The sequence below is a fragment of the Arvicola amphibius genome, chromosome 14, assembly GCF_903992535.2.
Source record: "Arvicola amphibius chromosome 14, mArvAmp1.2, whole genome shotgun sequence".
NCBI classification, from domain to species: domain Eukaryota; kingdom Metazoa; phylum Chordata; class Mammalia; order Rodentia; family Cricetidae; genus Arvicola; species Arvicola amphibius.
Genome location: NC_052060.1, coordinates 35,638,731 through 35,660,268, shown reverse-complemented (window position 1 = coordinate 35,660,268; position 21,538 = coordinate 35,638,731). Strand labels below are relative to the sequence as shown.

General features: G+C 39.1%; 1 protein-coding gene across 1 annotated transcript in view; it reads right to left on the bottom strand.

The window, feature by feature from the left end:
• The window catches only part of Zgrf1 (zinc finger GRF-type containing 1), a 54,601-nt gene that overhangs the window by 11,021 nt on the left and 22,042 nt on the right, over positions 1-21,538 (bottom strand). Inside the window, exons 11-19 of the mRNA XM_038311572.1 lie at positions 20,537-20,721; positions 18,645-18,841; positions 16,453-16,592; positions 14,058-14,201; positions 12,451-12,565; positions 10,104-10,366; positions 8,717-8,876; positions 3,178-3,255; positions 1,968-2,115 (exon numbers count right to left, since the gene is read on the bottom strand). Of these exons, the coding sequence (XP_038167500.1) occupies positions 1,968-2,115; positions 3,178-3,255; positions 8,717-8,876; positions 10,104-10,366; positions 12,451-12,565; positions 14,058-14,201; positions 16,453-16,592; positions 18,645-18,841; positions 20,537-20,721 (1,430 nt within the window). The remainder of the gene's footprint in view (positions 1-1,967; positions 2,116-3,177; positions 3,256-8,716; positions 8,877-10,103; positions 10,367-12,450; positions 12,566-14,057; positions 14,202-16,452; positions 16,593-18,644; positions 18,842-20,536; positions 20,722-21,538) is intronic.

The window sequence follows — 21,538 nt, the reverse complement described above, 5'->3', positions numbered from 1 at the left end:
TACAGTCTCTTCAGAGGACCTAAGTTCAGTTCCCAACACCCACAATGGACAGCTAACAAATTCCTATAACTCCAGGTCCAAGGAATCCAACTCTCTTCTGTTCTCTGCAGGGACCTGCATATCTACATACAGTCACACACATACATACAAACTAAGACAAATAAATAAATAACTGAAGCCACTTGGTCTTAGAAATCCTAGCATGTAAGCATTTAGCTCTTTAAAAATAACCAATCCCTATAGCTCGTACACTTTTTAGTCCAACTCTCAAATACTATCTGTTATTTAATTTCTATACTATACTGACAAAAGCAATTTAGAAGAAAAATCTTAAATTTATAAATCAATAAACTTTTAAAAAATATTAAAGAATAAAAGATTTTTCCTTAAGAATTACATTATTTTTAGCTTGCTGCTGTTGTTTGCGTTAGGGTCTACAGCAGTGTAGCCCCTGCTGCACTGGACACACTTTGTGGACCAGGCTGGCCTTCAACTCAGAGACTCACCTGTTTCTGGCTCCCCCAAGTATTGGGATTAAAGGCAACACCAGGCTAGGCCATTTTTATCTTTTAGTTCATTGTTGTCCTGCTAAGAGTGGAACAGTAGAAGGCATTCTATTGCTGACTCGGAAGCAGTTACTATAAAGCAGGTTTTGGAAGTTTTATTGTAAAGTCAGGGTACTAAGGAGCATCAGGTATGTCTGTTTGACTGGACTGGGCATTTGTTAGTGCAGGTTTTAAAAAAAAAAAACATTTCATTTGTGAATAACTCTGGTCATAGAAAATTAATTTCAAGGGCTCTGAGAACTTCTAGCTGCTTGTGGCAGCTCACTGTTAATCCCAACACTAGGGAGGCAGAGACAGGTGATCACTGTAAGTTCCAGATCAGCCAGGACTACACAGTAAGACCCCATAACAAAAACAGAATCAGTAACCTGGGAACTCCTAGAATGCGAACCTAACATGTACTGGTCATTACTTCCTATTTCACTTTCCCTGTAAAGTTTTTATGACACCCACCACACTTGCACTGCTCACCACCAGAGAGGCAGGTGGAGGTTGCTTCCTAGCCTAACTGATGTGGGCTTGACCACATGCCTGATAAGTTAGAGCAAACAGAACGTTAGAGGACAGGACATGAACAGAAGCTTTTAAGGTCTAGCCTGCTCTCAAGTGCTGCTTTAAGTACAAAGTCGTTTGCAAACTGAACAAAGAAAAAGCCTGGCTCACAGTCTAAGCTGAGCCAAAGCAGCTGACATGGAGTTGTAAGTTGTCCTGAGATCCTGTTGTTCAGCAGCATGAGCTCAGCAAAAGCTGACCAAGACAAGGTCTTGGATAGGCTGGTTTCCCAAATTTCTTTGTAGAAATTGATCAATGTCCAAGTGGCCCAAGAGAGCCAATGACTTTCCTTTTTCTTTACCCATTGTCCTGTTCCTCAGGTACCACTTTCATAAGATGAAGCCACTGAATCTTTTATTGTACCCATAAAAGCCCTTCACCAAGGAGATAATACTTATTACAGCCCAGGCACCTAGCACCCAATGCCTGGGAGTAAGTGGAGTGCTACTTGGATTCTTGGGTACAGACAGATCCTGAGGGACCTGGCTTTCTAGGAGCACATCAAAGACAAATCTGCACTTTGATATCTCACCCAGAGTAAAAATTTTCTTTTTCTTTCTCCTAGAATACAATTTTTACTGGGTTCACCGCGAATCTATTCAAAGCTTCCCATTTTTGTCTTCAGGCTTCTATGTACAGGGAGAAGAAAAAATGTCGCAGGCATGGTAAGATGTTCACCACAAACTTGAAGAATGTTTGCAGCAATCAAAAGATGCACTAGGTAAAGTCTGAAAGGACACAGAAGGCACACACCTTGTTGAACCTAAGATCATCCATCCCACAACTAAAGAGAATCGATCTGAGCACAAGAGACAAATCAAGAAAGGAACTGATATAATTTCACCTCACCTGCTTCAGCAGAGTTCTGTTGGTCCCCAGTTTATGCTGCTCAATACTTTTTCTCACATAAACCCTTTCTACAGCAGTCAGTTCTTCCTTCATCAATGCATGAAGTTCTTTCAATTGTTCATTTTCATTTTCTGAGCCAGCATGCAAGCTGAAATTGAATTAACATGAAAAAATATTCCTTGTTTATTTCATTTCCTTTTTTTAAAGAAATTATTTATTTATTATGCACACAGTGTTCTGCTTGCATATATGCCTGCAGGACAGAAGAGGTCATGCGATCTCATTATGGATGGTTGGGAACCACCATGTAGTTGCTGGGAATTGAACTCAGGACCTCTGAAAGAGCAGCCACAGTTCTTAACCTCTGAGCTACCTCTCTAGTCCCTATTTCATTTCTCATCATACATTCTTATACAACACAAGGAATAAAGTGGATTAGATTATTTTATGTTTGTTTGCTTGTTTTTGCTTTTTGGAGACAAGATCTCACTGTCTAGTCCTAGCTGTCCCGGAATTAGCTATGGAGATGATATTGACTTCAAACTCACAGAGAAACCACCTCCTTCTGCCTCCCAAGACCCAGAATTAAAGGCATGCACCACGACATCTACTTTGGCTTACTCTTTCTAAGGTAGAATTTCTACTTAGGTTTCCTAATCTAACTAAAAACTAAAGCTATCTCTTTCTCAAAGGCCAAATTTCAGGTTAAAAAACATTTTCATATTTCCTTTTTTAAACTTTATTCTTTGTGACTTTCACATTATGCCTCCCAATCCCACCCATCTCTCCCCTGACACCCCAAAAATAAAATCAAAATAGAATTTAAGCAAAAAAAGAGGGGAAAAAAGGAAGAAGGGGAAAGGGAAATCTCATCGTGGAAGCTGCAGTGTGACACAGTGAGTCACGCAGTAAACCCCCTCTCCATACATTTTTACATGCAGGTGTTCATTACAAAGAATCATTGGTCTGGTTCGAGGCCCCTGGGCTCTCTTGTACCATCAATGCTGGGCCTTCACTGGGACTCTTCCTGGACATCCCACTGCTGCCCCGTGTTTTGGAGATCCTGGAGCCCTGGCTCCACAGGACTGAATGATACCCCACTACCCAGCTTCCAATGCTCCAGCAGATCACAGATAGGATGGATGTAGGGGTGGACCCATTTTCGTACTTCTTAGAATATTCTGTAACTTTTAGGATTTAGCAGTCTCACCTGTATGGTAAGATTGGCTTGGCAATCTTCCTAACACTGCCAACTCTGATGAACTTTTCAAATCCAAGACTGAGAAGCCTTAAAGAAAATAAGACAAAAGAGATTCTCCTTACTTACAAAACATCGTGTAAAACAGTTTCATGTAAGTTTTTCACACACACACACACACACACACACACACACACACACACACACACACTGTGTGTGTGTATAAATAATTTATTTTTTATTTTGTGTGCATTAGTGTTTTGCCTGAATGTATATCTTTATGAGAGTTTTGGATTCTAGAGTTACAGACAGTTGTGAGTTAGCATGTGGGTGCTGGGAATTGAACCTGGATCCTTTGGAAAGTCAGTCAGTGCTCTTAACTACTAAGCCATCTCTCCATCCCTTTGAACTTTTCTTTAAAGACAGTACCAGTATATAGGCCAGACTATCCTTAAACTCTCAATGCTGTTGTCTCAGCCTCCTGAGTGCTGGACATAAGATGTGCACAAACATGTTCAAGTATATTATTATTATTATTTCATAGGGCTAAGAGCCCTATGAAATAATTAGATTAGATTCAGTATGAAATATCTAAACTCAAATAAAGTAAAGCAATGTAGCTGAAAGATCTCTCATAGAACATATTTGAGATTTTTGCAATTGTCTTCCTTTCTTGGGGCTGGAGGTCAAACCCAAGACCTTATGCATGCGATATAATCACTCTACCCCTGAACTACCTCCTCCTGAGCACATTCTGCAAAGATTTTTAAATACATTTATTTTACACTAAAAGGTTACATTAGTTCTTTTCTACTGCTGTGATAAAACAGTGACAAAGGCAACTTAGAGAAAGAAAAAGAGTTTACTTGGGCCTTATGGTTACAGGGGAATAACAGTCGAAGATGGTGGGGTAGAGGCAGCAGGCAGTTGGAGCAGCAGTTGAGAGTTCACATCTTGATCCATAAAGCAGAGAGGGCTTCTGAAAGCTCAGAGCCTACCTCCAGTGATATACTTACTCCAGCAAGGACACACCTCCTAACCTTCCTCAAACAGCCACCAACTAGGGACCCAGTATTCAAATCATCATAGAGGTCATTAAGCATTTGTAAAATACCAGTGTTGGGACTGATCAGAAATAAAATGCCAGTTGGGCAGTGGTAGCACATACTTTTAATCCCAGCATTCAGAAGGCAAAGACAAGCAGATCTCTGTGAGTTCGAGGCCAGTCTGGTCTACAAAGCGAGTTCTAGGTCAGCCAGGACTGTTACACAGAGAAACCCTGTTTTAAAAAATCAAAATGAAAGAAAGAAAGGAAAAGTCTACAACATGTAATAATTTGAGAAGCAATAGATACTCCTCTAAATTTTGCATCAAGAGCATCTTCAGTATGTTACTATATATATGCACACTATCCCATCTTAGAGAGGAGGGCACTGAAGCTCAAGTGGAGATGATTTAGCCAAGCCTACATCATTAACAAGTAGACAGGGTTGAAGACAGGGCTCAGAGGTCAAGAGTATTTGCTATTCTTCCAGAGGACTCTGGTTTAATTCTCAGCACCCACATTGTGGCTCATAACCATCTATTACCCCAGTTCTAAAGGATCCAATGTGTTCTGGCCCCTGAAGACACTGTAGATTCATGAAGAACAGACATAAATGAAGCCAAACACCCATATATATATATATATATATATATATATATATATATATATATATATATATACAATCTTCAAACAAAAATGATTTTTTAAAAAAGTGTAATCAGCCAAGACTAGAACTCAGACTAGACTGTCTACCTCCAGAGGCTAGGATGCTCCTCTACAAATCCTGATCCCCTAATTAGGGCTTTGTGAAGGAGACATGATTCCCTCCCCTCTTGTATCTTACCACTAGTTCCATGCTAGCTCAGTGAGTACCAGGTCCTCTAAAACACCGGCACCACCTCAGAAATGGTAACTTAAAGAGAACTACAGGAAATTACAACCCTTTAAACAGTTTCCCCAACTGCTGACAAAAGGCACAGTGTTAGTATGTATATAAACAGATGACAATTCTTACCTTTCCTAGTCTGACAAGATCTAGAACTGGTTTGGAAGTTAAGTTTTTCATTACAACTGCAGAACTTAAGTCCCACCCTAACTGTGGGCGGCACCCCCTCCTTGGTCCCACATTAAGTAAAAAGGGGAAACGAAGCAAAGCCCCAGCCTTCGCCCACCTCACACTTTGTTTCCAGTGTATGGGTGCACTATGCCTAACTGCCCCATGCTTCTGCAGCCATAATTTTCCCACCAGGAGGCCCTGCACCTTGGAACTGTGGACATGATAAGTCTTTTCCTCTCTAAATCATTTGTCAGCATATGAAGAAAAGTATCTAATAGGCCTCAGTTTAGAGAAAAGTTAGCTACTTTGCAATCCAAAATAGTGATCATTTTTCAATACAAGTTTGTATTAAATCTGTAATGATACAGGGCAGTATGCTCAGAGCGATGCTATGTTCATGCTTTCACTTTTTTCTAAAAAACAAACAAACAAACAAACAAAACCCTTGATCTTATTCTGTCTATCACACTAGACAATGTTGTTCCAACACAGAAGAATGCTATTTCACTGTGAAGAAATAGAGGAACCCAGCCGATGTGCAATTGAGACACGTATCTAGTAAGATTCACAGGTTCACATTTCTCAGGTCCTCTTCAGAGATTCATTATATTAAATAGCCTTCTAAAAATGGCCGTGAGTGTGGTTCAGTGGAAGAACACTCACTCAGCATGCACAAAGCCTCAGGTTCTATCCCTGGCACTGTACATGTACATGCACACATGCACATGCATATACACGTGCACTTGCACACACACATACACACACACACACACACACACACACACACACACACACACACACAGGGAGAGGGAGTGAGACAGAGGGAGACAGAAAGTGCACAGACTTCCTGTATTTTTAGATTGAATGTTTACCTGCCCTTTTCATTCTAACCTCTCAATACATGTTTTCTAACAGTCTCGTGTAAATTTTCATTTCGGGCTAAGCAATCTTAGTTTGTTCTTTCCATCGAAGTGCTAGGAAATTCCTCATTATCTTAGATTTTTTTTAAAAAAAAATGCTAACCTTAGCCGGGCGGTGGTGGCACACGCCTTTAATCCCAGCACTCGGGAGGCAGAGGCAGGCGGATCTCTGAGTTCGAGGCCAGCCTGATCTACAAGAGCTAGTTCCAGGACAGGCTCTAGAAACTACAGGGAAACCCTGTCTCGAAAAACCAAAAAAAAAATAAAAAAAAAAATAAAAAAATAAATAAATAAAAAATGCTAACCTTATTCACTCTTAGATTTCTCATGAGAGTGCACAAAGCAAAACTTTCCCAATGGGCAATTTTATAAAATATATCAAAAAGCTTAGGATGCTTCTAATTTTTTATAAATATTTATTTATTTATTTATTTATTATGTATACAATATTCTCTCTGTATGTATGCCTGAAGGCCAGAAGAGGGCACCAGACCTCATTACAGATGGTTGTGAGCCACCATGTGGTTGCTGGGAATTGAACTCAGGACCTTTGGAAGAGCAGGCAATGTTCTTAACCGCTGAGCCATCTCTCCAGCCCTGGATGCTTCTAATTTTTACCCTAGCTTAGGATGCTTTCCTTAGCTTACAAGTTGGCTTGGTGGGTAAAAGCGCTTGTTGCATAAGTCACACAGGCTACATTTGATCCACAGAACCCGTGGTGGGAATAGAGAACCCACTTCTGAAAATTGTTCCCACACCTCCATGCATGCGCTGTGGCACAGGTGTGCCATAGTCTGTCCATCTGACTGTCTGTCTCTCTCTGTCACATGCAGTTTTTTTAAAGTTATTTAAAAAACAAGATATAGAGATAGATATAAAGACTTATGTCCAAGATTTTTGTCACAATATAATTTATTGGTAAAATTTTGAAATTGACTGATTAAAAATCACTTGAATAATGGTATAAGCAAATCAATGAATATAATTATGAAAAGTTATTAGGCATTGTATCACACAGCTTGAAACCAAGCGCTCAAAAGGCAGAGGTAGATGAATCTCTAAATTCCAAGACAGCCAGGGAGTAAGATCCAGTACACGTGTATGTGCACACACTTGTGTGTTGTACATGTTAGACCACTGCTTCACTACTGAGCTACATCCCCAGTCTAAAATAATCTTTAAATTTAAAATGTCCTCTGATCTCCACATGTATGTATGATGTGGTACACACACACACACACACAGAGAGAGAGAGAGAGAGAGAGAGAGAGAGAGAGAGAGAGATTAAACAAAAAGACTAGCTATATCAATCATGGATTTTTAAAATAAAAGCCTTTTTTTATTCTGATATTCAGATAACTACTAAATAATTGATAAATATTCAGCATTTCCTTGGTATTTAAAAACTATATTTATTGTCTGTGTGTATGAGCATGCTCATGCTAATTTGGACACACACGCCTACGTTCATCAGGCTTGGCAGCAAATGCCTTTGACCCATCTCATCAGTCCTTCTTTGTAATTAAAAAACAAACAAACAAAAAGTAGGAGCACTTGCTATGCCAGCGCGAGTCCGGAGCTCAGATCCCTAGCACACCATATTAGAAAGCACAAACCTGACTCGGTCATGCAATCACCTATAACCTCGCACTGTGAGGGACAGAGGCTACAGCCAGGCTCAGAAAGAGACCCTGTCTCCAAGTAATAAGGCAGAGTGATAAAGTAGGATATGGCATATCCTCTGAGCTCTATACATATAAAGGTGTGCACTTGTACCACCGAGAGTAAATTAAAAATTCTTATGCATTTACTATTATTGTTACTGCCTTCTTTGTATCCCTCTTATGAAAAACAATGGCATAACTTACATTGTTCAGCTATATTAATGTGTTTATACAAGTGCATGAGTAAGAGAATGGGCTATAACTGTTGGCTTGGAGATTGGATTTTAACTTACATCTATAATAATAAACCCAACCTCTGAGTCAGAGGCAAAGGATTTTTACTTATGACAAGAAATAGCATAAGCACCATGGTGCGTGCGAGTCCTTTGGTCCCCACAATCCCCCAGGAGATGTAGAGCATCCTGGCAGATGCCTGCATATACAATGGGTTCAACAGTCAGCTAAGGAGCACTGAGGTTGGAAATCCACCACTCTTAGCAACAAGCAGGAGGCAGTCCTCTCTTTAATTTCAGAGGACAATATTACCTCATCAGTCCAACTTGCAACTCTGAGAAATGCCTTTCAAAGGAATGCTCAGGGCTCACACCAGATGGCCTCCCCCAACAACACAATTTCAGCCCTACATGCTCTTGGCTGAACTTGCATTCTAGAGGGTTATTAAAAACTGTTTATTATAAACTGTCAGATAAATGAACAATTATTACTTAACAAACTAGACTGTTACTACTTCATAGCTCTTGGGTCAGAAGCAATGGCCTTGCATTCTTGTCAGGCAGCAAGAATACATATGGACATTGGGAATAATCTAAAATATCAGCTATTTAAATCCGCTTGTCATACTTACCCAAGAAGCACTCTATCAACAGCTACATTAGTGGAAGAAGAAATGAGAAGCTTCCAAGGCCTTGCGTTTCCAACTGTTCCAGCACCACACTTTTCAAACAGTTGTATAAAGAACAAAATCACCACAGCCAGCAAATAGCTTTTGCCTGCTCCAAAAACACCTAAAATATCACAAAAACTTTTATGAATGTACAAGCAATATTTTCTCTATCTATCCCTCCTTCGTTTAATTAATTTATTCAAAAACGATGTCCACTTAGTGCTATGCAAGAGAATAAACAGATAAACATTTTCATCTTCAGTAAGGCTACAGTCAACAAAATAAATAGGTAAAGATATGATATGGTAATAGGGTAACACTGCTATGGAACCAGAGAAGGACGACTATCTTTGCCTTGGTGGAGATGGGAAGATGTCCTTTAAAAAAAAGAAGTCGCAGAACTAAGTCTCCCAGAATCCCACACCAACAGTCTACAAAATATCAGCTAAGCATGTCAACAGCATTCTTAGAAATTTCTAGGTATATAGCAAGGAGGCAAGAATGGAGGTTTGGGTAGGCAAAGTGATAAACCACAGAGGATAAATCAAACTTGGGAGGCACAGGCAGGTGGAGTTCTAGGCCAGTCAGGCTATATCAAACAAAGATAAATCATAAGTCTACTATGGCTAAAATTTTTGAAATTTCTCTGAAAGCTGGCAGGCAGACACTGAAGGATTTTCAACAACAGGACTGACTTGTAAGAGTATGTGTCTTAGAAAAACTATGTGGAAGCTGGGCAGTGGTGGCACATACCCTTAATTCTAGCACTTGGGAGGCTCATGCAGGCGGTTTGAGACCAGCCTGGCCTACAAAGTGAGTTCCAGGATTGTTAGGGCTGTTACACAGAGAAACGCTGTCTCAGAAAAGCATTTTAAAGAGAGAGAGAGAGACAGACAGAGAGAGAGAGAGAGAGAGAGAGAGAGAGAGAGAGAGAGAGAGAGAGAGAGAGAGAGAGAGGGAGGGAGGGAGGGAGGGAGGGAGGGAGGGAGGGAGACTACATGGGTCAAATGTGGAAAAGGAGAAACTACAATGGAGCATCAGCATAGTGAATGCTAACTGTACTGAGGGTCCCACATGCTGTGCACTCCTCTAAGCATTCTACTTGCATTTAATCATTTAAGGATTCAACCATATGAGGTATGCTATTTTTAATCCACATTTCCAGGAAATTAAAGCTAAAAAGTAAGTCTCCTATTCAAAATCATACAGTCAATAAATAATGATGAATATTTCAGGATATGAAAGCAGTGTTCTAATTTAAGATTTTACATTCTTACCCACTAGAAAACTACGGAAGAGCAGGATAACCTATAAATGTCCTCATTTACTATGAGTGTCTCTTTCTTACCATGAATGATGGTGATAGGCAGGGGAGGGGTGCAGGGCTCCAATGCGTCTTCACCACTTTCTTGAGCAGCCATCATTTGAGCTATCTGAATTAGTGCTGTAGCTTGATCCTTGTTCAACCTGTGTATATGAATCAACTCACTAGCTAACTGCAGGGTCGCTCCCAGGTTCAGGAGTTCAAGTTTTGTTTTAATATTTGCAACGGCTGGTGGGATAAATTTTCTTTTACTGACATTTTTATTGCTAACTGTAGCTGGCCGAGACCTAGTAAAAAGAGAGTACACCAGAAACATGACTTTTTAAATGTGTGATTGGACTCATTCATAACTTAGCTTTCACTTTACAATTGTCATAGAATTTCTGGAGAATAGGATTCAATTTGGAGGGTGCAAGAGAACTAATATTTACAAAATACCTACTATATGCTGGCATGAACTTAAGTAGTTTACTCATTGATTTATATACTCTTCACACCAAAAAATTAATGACCCCAAGTAGAGTATGCAAATACTGAAATGTTCCCACAAAAATCACAACACATAGCTTCTACTTAAGGCAAAATTACAATAGACAAATGATTTTATTGTTATGTATAAGATATAAAAATGAAGTTATGGGCTGGAGAAATGGCTCAGTGGTTAAGAGAATTGGCTGCTCTTCCAGAGGACCTGGGTTCAATTCCCAGCATCCAAATGGCAATTCACAACTGTCCAATTCTAGGGGATCTAACACCCATGGCAAAATACCAACACACATAAAATGAAACTAAATAAAAATGTATAAAAATTAAAATATAAAAGTGACACTATAAAGCTCTAAAAACAAAACAAAACAAAAACCTAGGGCATTACGACAAAGAAAAGGGTAACGCTGCAAGATAATAACAATCCAAATTGGAAGATAGGAGTTCAGTAGTAAAGCACTTGTATGGGGATGGATGCCTAGTGCAAGAAAACATATTTTTCTCATTTTAATGGATTCACTTTCCAGTTGTTATAATTAATTTATCCATTCTTTGATTTATTAAAACAAGGTCTCATGCATCCCAGATTGACCAGAAACTCTCAATGTTGCTAAAGATGAACTAGAATTCATGATTTTCCCATCTCCACCTCTGAAATGGCAAGAGTACGATATATTACCACAGCTGCTTTATGTGGTAATAAATATGAAACCTAGGGTCTCAAGGATATGGCAAAAATCCTTGTAGCCAAGCCCCATTTCTGATTTAAAAAAAAAAAAAAAAAAGCCTTGATGTTAGAGAAATTAAGATGTGAGATACAGGTAATTAGAACAAAAATAGTATCAATATCAACACTATCAGATCGTTCTTTTGGATGCTAAGCAATATGTAACATAAAGATACAGAAAAGTGGCTGGAGAGAGGCTCGGGGGTGAAGAGCACTGGCTGTCCTTCCAGGGAACCCAGGTTCCACTCCCAGCATCCACACTGCAGTTCACAACTGGCTGTGTATCTAGTTCTAGGACATCCAGTAGCCTTTCTGGCCCTCAGACACAGGGACACTCATGGTGTACACACATGCATGTATGTAGGCAAAACACCAGATACACCATACACAGTAAAAACCATATAGATGAATAAAATTATGCACTATAACGATCCTTTAAAAAGTTGTCCCCAAGATAAAGAGAAATAAATTTCAATATGAGCCCAAACCACAGTAAATAAACAGATGGAAGGGAACTAATACATACTTTTTTCCTTTCCTCTTACAAATTTATTCATTTTTGGTGCTAGGGATCAAAGCTAGAGCCTCACACATGCTGATAGCATTCTACCACTGAGCCACATCTGGTTTATGCTTAACTTCTAATACACAATAATCTCCTAATCTAAAAGATAATTAAAATTTTGTTGGTGAAATATATTTAATGTTCTGTTATTGCACTTTCAGTTACCATCTAGGCTGATTAATTTTTTTGTCAACTTGACAAGCTCATGTCATCTGGGACGAGGGAACCTCAGTCAAGAAAACAATTCCATCATATTGGCCCATGGGAAAACCTGTGGGGCATTTTTTCAGCCCACTGTAGGTTGTGCTACCCTTAAGCAGGGGATTCTGAGTTGGGGAAAAAAAAAGGCAGACTCAGCAAGCCAGTAAGCTATGTTCCTCCATGGTCTCTGCTTCAGTTCCTGCCTCCAGGTTTCTGCACTGAGTTCCTGCCCTGTATTCCCTTCATGACAAACTATACGCTGGGAGATAAAATTAAGCCTTTCCTCCCAAGCTGCTTCAGCTGATAGTGTTTATCACAGCAACAGAAAACAACAGAAAGCAAACTAGGACACCATAATTTAAAACCAATGATCAAGATAAAAAATGACTTACATTGCTAAGAGGTATGGCATTACAGGAAGAGTTGCTGGGTTAAAGTAGTCCTGAATGTTCTGCAGTGTCGTCAGCTCTGTGCTGGCATTACAAACCAATAATGCATGGACTGTTACTACAGAGACAACGTAGAAAATGAATATTAGATGTAAATAAAACCAACACAAACAAACTGATTAAATGTCCTTACAACTCAGAGGTTAGCTTCTGAACTAGTCCAAAGACAGAAAATGAAATTTTCAGGACATGCAGAAGTGTTTAAATGTCTTTTACATTACTATGCTCTCCAGTCATTTATTTTGAGTGTGAGCACTCATAAACTGTGTAACTGAAATCACACTTGGAACGATCAGTAGTGTTAGTATTTAGGCATCTGTACTGGCCTGCTCTTGGGCTGCAGCCACTAAGAGCACCTTCTGTGCTCATTCTTACATTCCCTTTTAAAAGGCAAGCCTCGCCCACCTCCAATCTCTCTCTGCTTCTCTGCCTGTCTCCCCCCACCCCATCTCTCTGCCTCTCTCTTCACTTCTGTGCTTCTGTCCTCAGAAGCCGGTCCCTTTTCCCTAATAAAAATTCCTCCATGTGAATCCTGTTGCATGGCGTCTTTCTCTCCCGTGCTGCTTTTTAAGTCACAACACACAGGAAATGAGAATCAACAGCAGCAGTTCTTCTCAGTTAACCCAGCGCTTGTGTTGCAGAGAAGCGCTTACGAAGTTCTCGAATTTTCGAGTATTTTTTCCTCAATCACTTATTAAAACATATAAAACTAGAATGTGAACATTGCTAAGAAAGCATCTGCAACAAACAAAATTGTCCACATGAAAAGCGATGAATTGTTAAGTGGGCCCTTGTTAGGGTCATACTGCCTTAACCACTGATATATCTCTCAAGCCCCTCAAGATTTCATTATACTGTTAGTTCTATGGGACTTGAACTGTAGAACTATTTACAAAGCTGGGCGGTGGTGGCACACACCTTTAATCCCAGCACTCGGGAGGCAGAGGCAGAGGCAGGCAGATCTCTGTGAGTTAGAGGCCAGCCTGGTCTATAAGAGCTAGTTCCAATGCTACAGAGAAACCATGTCTCAAAAAAAAAAAAAAAACCCACAAAAAACAAAAAAGAAATATTTACAAATTCAACTTTCATACATGTGTTAGTTTTATTTCAACCTGACACAAACCAGGAAGAGGTGACCTCAAATGAGAAGATACTAATACTCCCATTGGACTAGTCTGTAGGCAAGCCTGTGGGGTATTTTCTGAATTTACGTCTGAAGGGCCCAGCCCACTGTAGGCAGTGCTACTTCTGGGTAGGTGACCCTGGGCTATATAACAAAGCAGGCTGAAGAAGCCACGGAGAACAAGCCAGTAAGCAGTGCTCCTCTGTGATTTCTACTTTATTTCCTGCCTCCGTGTTCCTGTCTTGAACAACTGCCATGGCTTGATAACCATCCATAACCAGTAAGCCAAAATAGACCCTTCCTTCCCCCAAGTGGCTTTTGGTCAGTATTCTGACACAACAGAGAAATAATACATATTTTAGGATCATATCGCATACAATCTGTTGTTCTGTTTAAATAGAAATTAGGTGGACATAATGATACTTACTGTTCATGGGCCAGTTAGAAGGGAAATAGCCTTTCAAAGGCAGCAGCTCCACTTCATTGACAGAAGATGGCCCATAGAAGGCACTGCATGCAATGAAGGTATCTAGTTGGAAGTCTAGGGTTTTTGAAATCACCCAAAGATCACCTGAAAGGTCAAACATTTTCAAATTCCTGCTTTACTGAGGTAAGCTTGACCAAAACAAATAAACAAACAAAACAAAACTATAGCTCGTTAGGATTTCAGCATGGCACTTTGTGGGTGGTGGTAGGGATTGAACTCAATGCTTTGTGTATGTTATGCAGCCATTCTATCATGCACTACAAGTCTAGTACAACACATATGATGTGTCTTCTGTGATGGTTTCCACAAGCAAGCTAATGAACACATCCATCACCTGACACGGTCACTGCTGTGTGCCTGCTAAGAACCCTCAAGATCTCCACCTTTTGCAGACTTCAAGTAACCATACATCATGATTGGCTGATGCTGGGATTTAGGTCACTAAAACTCACAACAGAATACATATATACTCAGACAGGTACTTGCATGTACATAAAATAAAAATACATCTTAAAAAATTATGTGTTTCTATTGTTTGTAAAAAATAAATAAAACAAAAATGTAAAGAACAATTTGCTAGGCCTGGAGGGATGGCTCAGCCGTTAAAGACTAGGCTCACAACCAAAAATATAAGAACAATTTGCTGATATTTTGATCAATGAAGACAAAAGATGCTTCACAAAACTAACAAAATAGACAAATCTCAAGCAAAACTAATCAAGAGAACAAAATATACAAACCATATAAGTTTTATAAAATATAAGTATTAATACATTGAACCAATGACTTCTACAGAGATTTGCCCAGCCCTCAGGGGGTGAGAAAAGAGGTAGTGAGACCCTGTCCCCCACAAACATGAAAGTTTTCAAAAGTTTATTTATTGAGTTCAGAGATAATAAAACAAGATGTCATTCTCTAAGGCTGGCAAGGCAGCTGAGCAGATAAAGCACCTGGAACCCACATGGTGAAAAGGAGAAAACTCACTCACTCAGCTGTCCTGATTTCTACATGCGCACTGGGATGGGTCTGAATGTAATCTAGAGATTCAACTTGCATCAGAATTCCGCAGGCTTTTTTTCATAAAACTTCACCAGATGCCTTTAAACGCATATGAAATTGCAGAGTGCCAAGAGCAATTTCTGGAAGCGAGGGGAACTCTGTATAGTATGATTATTAGGACTTAAGCTACAACAATTTAAGCACTGTGGGATTGGGACATATATATATATATAATAGAAGCCCAGCATGGTAGTAACTACCATTAATCCCAGTCAGCGATCAGGTGGCTGGGGCAGGAGAAACTGTAAAGACAGAAAGATACTGTCTCAATGAACCAAAAATTAAGAAAGGAAAGAGATGTGTCTCAGTGATAAATTCTCTCCCTAACATATGCCAGGCCTTGGGTATAAAAGAAGTCTAGAAAAGACTTGAAATAAAAAGACTTGGTACATGAGAAGATATTCACAATAAACCTGACCAACAAAGGAATAACATGAACACATAAAAATCTTTTATAAAAAGGATTGCTAAAAATTCAGTAGTAAAGTAGATGAGAAACACATACAGCTAGTAAACACATAAAGAACATTTTGAAGTCACTGAAGAAAGAAGTGCAAACCAAACTACAGGTTCACTGTATACCCACTTGAGTAGGCTGACCCACAGCTTCTCTTGTACTAAGACTACACTTGGCAAAAACTACTACGGAAATCAGTTTGGAATTCTAAGATAAAGATGGATGTTACATTTTCATGATCTGTAAATCAACATTTCCCTTTCAAGGATTGTATCTCAAAAAGTCTTTTGTATATTTACAAAAAAGTGTAAGAATCCCATACCAGGCTATGGGAGGACTGGGGTAAGAACAGGTCATGGACGCTGAGAGGTGGTGGTGCACAGAGTGAGTTCCAGGTCAGCCACTGCTGTTACACAGAGAGACCCTGTCTTGGGAAAAAAAAAAAAAAAAAGGTCTAGCACAGAGTTAAATTACTTTATTGTTTATATGGTATCAAAAATTTAGTGCAATTTTTCAGTAAAGTGGTTTCTGGAATAAAACTCTTAAAATTTTTTTGTTTTTAGTTTTTGGAGGTAGAGTTACTCTGTGTGTCCCTGGCTGTTCTGGAACTCTCTGTAAACCATGCTGGCCTCAGCTCACTGTCTCTTGAGTGCTGGGATTAAAAACTCTAAAAATTCTCAGTATACTTTTTAGAAATGATCTACAATACCACAATTTCCACTATATGGCACTGTTAAATTATACTTTAAAAATTCTCTTTACTATAAAGGATTTGCAGAGCTATGGAACTCAGTCATGAACACGGTCAGGTCCACCTACCTTTACTATAAACTGAAGAGCTCTCCTTCCGGCTCAGCTTAAGATAAATCCTAGTTTTTGTTTTACTGCAAAATTCAGGGTTCACAGTTGCAAATGTCTTTAGTTTACCGTACTGTTTCCTCTGAAGATCAAATCCTTTCCTGAAAAAAAACAAAAGATTCAAATGAATCTGAGTGGCTAAGAAATTGCTCAGGTTAAGAATAACTCCCTGGTCTCCCAGGAACCTTTGGTTCCCACATCCACATCTGCCAGCTCACAAACACTTGTAACTCCGGCTCCAATAGATCCAATAACCTCTATGCTTCCACAAGTACCCACAAACATATGCACATACATATACACACAATATGAATAAATAAAAATCTCCAGCTGGACTGGGACTGAAAAAGCACAGGATAAAACCGGGCTCCCTGAACATGGTGGACAATGAGGGCTGCTGAGAAGCCAAGGACAATGACACTGGATTTGGATCCTACTACGCTTACTGGCTTTTTTGGGGGCCTAGCCTGTTTGGATGCTCACCTTCCTGGACCTGGATGGAGGGGGGAGGAACTTGGACTTCCCTCAGGGCAGGGAACCCTTACTGCTCTTCGGACAGGAGAGGGAGGGGGAATGGAGGAGGGGGAGGTAAATGGGAGGCGGGGAGGAGATGGAAATTTTTAATAAAAAAAATTTTTAAAAACAGTTCCCCCAAAAAAATCTTTAAAAAGGAATTATTTTAATTTTTTAACACAGAACATAACTTTATTTATTTACTTTCAGAGACATTGCAAAATATAATATTATAAATATATAAATATTATAAATAGATATATAAATGTATCTATTAGCTGGGTGGTGGTGGCACACGCCTTTAATCCTAGCACTTGGGAGCAGAAGCAGGTGAATCTCTATAGGTTCAAGGCCAGCCTGGTCTACAGAGTGAGTTCCAGGACAGGCTTTAAAGTTACACAGAAAAACCCTGTCTTGAAAAACCAAACCAAAACAGAGAGAGAGAGAAAAAGAGAGATTCACAGATGTTAATCATCATCATCATCATCATCATTAAAGCCAGGCAGAGGTGGTGTATTCCTTTAATCCCAGCACTGAGGAGGCAGAGGTCAAGGCCAGCCTGTTCTACAAAGAGAGTTCCACAACAGCTAGAGCTATTACACGAGAAACCCTGTCTCGAAAAACCAAAATCATCATCATCATAGAGTCAGAGAAAGTATTTAGAAACTAAACCATCTACGTTTAGATAGCTGCAAAATTAAAATAATAATCTTAATTACTATCATCTTATACATTATTGTTATGAGCAAATAATATACACAAAATCCTTGGGAAAGACCCTGGCATCTATAAGCCTGCAATAAGTTATTAAATTTTTATGCAAACTGTCATTATGTTTAATTGTTATCAAGCCCACTTTCATCCTATCAGCTCTATAATCAGGCTTGGGAATGACCTATTCCTGTACTGTTAAAGACTTATTACTGTGATTTTATAAATAGGGTTTCCCTTAGGTTTGTGAATAACTATGAGAAGGAAGGAGAGAGGGAGGAAGGGAGGAAAAAACAAACTACCTTCTGCCAGTTGTCATGATACTATTGACATCACTTGGTGTTTAGAGAGAATCAAAATAACTTTAAAGCCTTACTTTCATTTAAATTTATAGGACTGAGAGTAGTCTCCTTGATATATACTTTCCCCATCTGTGGTGGTTTGAATGTAACTGACCCACTAAACTCAGAGGGAGTGGCACTCTTAGGAGATGTGGCTTTGTTGGAGTAGGTATGTCTTATTACAAGAAATGTGTCACCATGGGGGTGGGTTTTGAGGTCTCATATATGCTCAAGCCATATCCAATGTCTCAGACCTCTTGCTGCTGCTTGAGGGATCAAGATGTAGCTCCTTCCCTTAGCTCCCTCCCCAGCTGCCTGCAGGCTGCTATGCCCACGATGTTTTCCTCTATGAGGCTGCCATGGCCATGGGGTCTCTTCTCAGCAACAGAAACCCTAAGACACCATTTCAATTTCTTTTCAAATTTTCAAATCAAAACCACTGATGGGATGGGAATATAGCTTAGGAGAATAACAGTCAAGCATGTGAAAGACTATGGGGCTAACCCCAGAGTACCTGTTGGTGAGTTCTGTGAGGGCTGCTATTCTCTGATACAATTACAGGAAATTTTATGGTACCATAAAACATACCTCAACAAAAGCTGGCATTCCTCATAGACCGGTACCTTATGACTTCTTAAATATGAGCCAATACTCTTAACATCATTAAAAACCACGTTGGGCTGAGACTCATCCTGTGATAACTGTCCTGGAGTTGCTTCCTCAAGCCATTTGAAAAATTTACATTGATTACCTTTGGGCCTATCACATGTATAAAAGAGACGACCCTAATGGGGAAGAAGATATAAAGAATTTAATGTACAGTGTTTGCCTAGGATGCATATTAGAATACTGAAAAACTATTTCTATTTTTCTACTGTTTTCTGCACTATGCTTGTCAAGCATTATATAACAGCTACCTGTTATTAATATATTTCAAAAAACAAATCACTTATTAATTTAAGCAATACATTAATATTATAAAGTACCTATTTTTCCATTTATTTTCTCTTCATCAAGAGAGTATATTATCCTGACAACAAAACCTAATTCGAGAGACTGGAGAGTTGGCTCAGCACTAAGAGTACTTGCTGCTCCTCCCGAAAACCTGCACTTGGTTTCCAGCAACCACATGACAACTGATAACTACGTGTAATTCCAGTCCTAGACTTGAGGATCCAGCACTCTCCTCTGGCTTCCACGTGCTCCAGGTATACATGTGGTGAACATATATATATATATAAATGCAGACATTCACACATACACATTAAATAAAAATAAATAACTCTTGTTTTAAAATATATTTAAAAACTTGCCAGGCGGTGGTAGTACACATCTTTAATCCCAGCACTTGGGAGGCAGAGGCAGGCAGATCTCTGTGAGTTTGAGGCCAGCCTGGTCTACAAGAGCTAGTTCAAAGAACGGTACCAAAGCTACAGAGAAACCTTGTCTCAAAAAAACAACGACAATATATAGATAGATAGATAGATAGATAGATAGATAGATAGATAGATAGATAGATAGAGATATACAGATAGGTAGATATTTAAAAATTAGTAATAAATTATAATTTTATTTTTCACCAGTTAAGTGTTCACTAGACAACTTGACATTGACCCAGAAACAACTACTAGCAATATCTCTGCATTTCTTTCTACATACACACATACACATGCACAAACATATACATAGATTTTGTAAAACAAAATTCACCAAATGATGCATTTTATACTTTGTGACCTAACCCTTTAAACAACATAGCATGAAGATGCAAACATACTATCAAATAATCTTGAAAACAACATGTTAGTGGCTACATATTTCAATCTATATAGCTATGCTATTATTTATGAATTCTTGCTTTTGACCTTTTTTTTTGAGACAGTTTCTCTGTGTAACAACTCTGGGTGTCCTGGAACTCATCTCTGCCTCCTGAATGCTGAGATTAAATGCAAGTACTGCCTGGCTACTTTTGAATTTTTAAGGTCAAACTTATATATTTAACTAATGATGCATGCAAATAGTGCAATTATTTAATTGCTACTATAGGTGTATGCAGTTTTACAAATGAGTAAAAGCTACCAATGTGTTACGAACCCTTCTTTGTGATACCCACCATACACATTAGGACAGCATGCTTTTCTACTCACTTGGCCTTGTCTAGTGCTGGTTCAGTTTCCAACCTTCATTCCTTTCAGTCTCATCTCAGCACTTTCTAAGCCCTAAAGCAGACCCCTTTCTCAGTGCTGACACTGTGCTTAGGCAATTTTCTTTCCTGTATCAGTTTGTTTATTATGCAATAAATTTTTTGAAAATTAACTTTAATTCTTTTTTTTGTATCCTGGAACACAAATCATTCATTTCATTAGAAAAGTACTGAGAGCTTATTATGTTACTAATGCCACAAAGAAAACTCACATCTCAGTTTCCATAGTACCTAAACTATGAATAAGGTAAGTGTGGGGAGGGAGCAGAAACAATACCTTATTTGGGCCTTCTTTTTTAACCATGACAAGTTTGGCAGGTTGATTATGATGGCAGGATGGTAAATTATTTTTTCCGCTTTTTAGTGTCTCTCCTTTTGAGGATGTATATAAGGATATGTCAACTTTGGAAAGTGCTTTGTATAGCCTTTGCGCCAAACCGAATAGCAATATATTCAGATGTTCTACAAGAAAAAAAAAGAGCTGAAAATCAAATACAAAATTATTTCATATTAGTATCAATTTCACTGTTTCCTAGCCAATTTGAAAATAGCCTTTTGCCAGGCAGTGGTGGCGCACACCTTTAATCCCAGCTGTCGGGAGGCAAAGGCAAGTGGATCTCTGTGGGTTTGAGACCAGCCTAGTCTACAAGAGCTAGTTCCAGAACAGGCTCCAAAGCTACAGAGAAACCCTGTCTCGAAAAACCAAAAAAAAAGAAAGAAAAAGAAAATAGCCTTTTAACAGTCAACTGTAATACAATACTATAACATCCATTATTTTAAAGATTTGTTTTTATTTTATGTGTGTGAGTGCCTGCGTGTATATACTCACACCAAGTCTGTACAGTGCTCACAGAGGTCAAATAGTTCCAAAGGTTGTGCTTCCATGTGGGTGTCAGTAACAGAATCTGGGTCCTCTGCAAGAGCACTGAGTACTTTAACCACTGAGCCAGCCCCCTAACTATCCCTTTTGTACTTTATTATTGTCTCAATTTTGCCAAACTGAAACAAAAACAAAACAAAAAACCCAGCTTGAGTTCGAGACCAGCCTGGTCTACAAGAGCTAGCTCCAGGTCAGGCTCTAAAGCTGCAGAGAAACCCTGTCTCGAAAAACCAAAAAAAAAAAAAAAAACCCAGCTTCACTGCCATCCAAGTAATGCACAAAGCAAATACTATTGTATTAAGCCCTTATCTATCAGATTCTGTTATGCTCCCTCTGAAAGTCATCCACACTTTTTATTATTGTTGCAAATTAACTGTATATATTAAAGGACTTCACTGT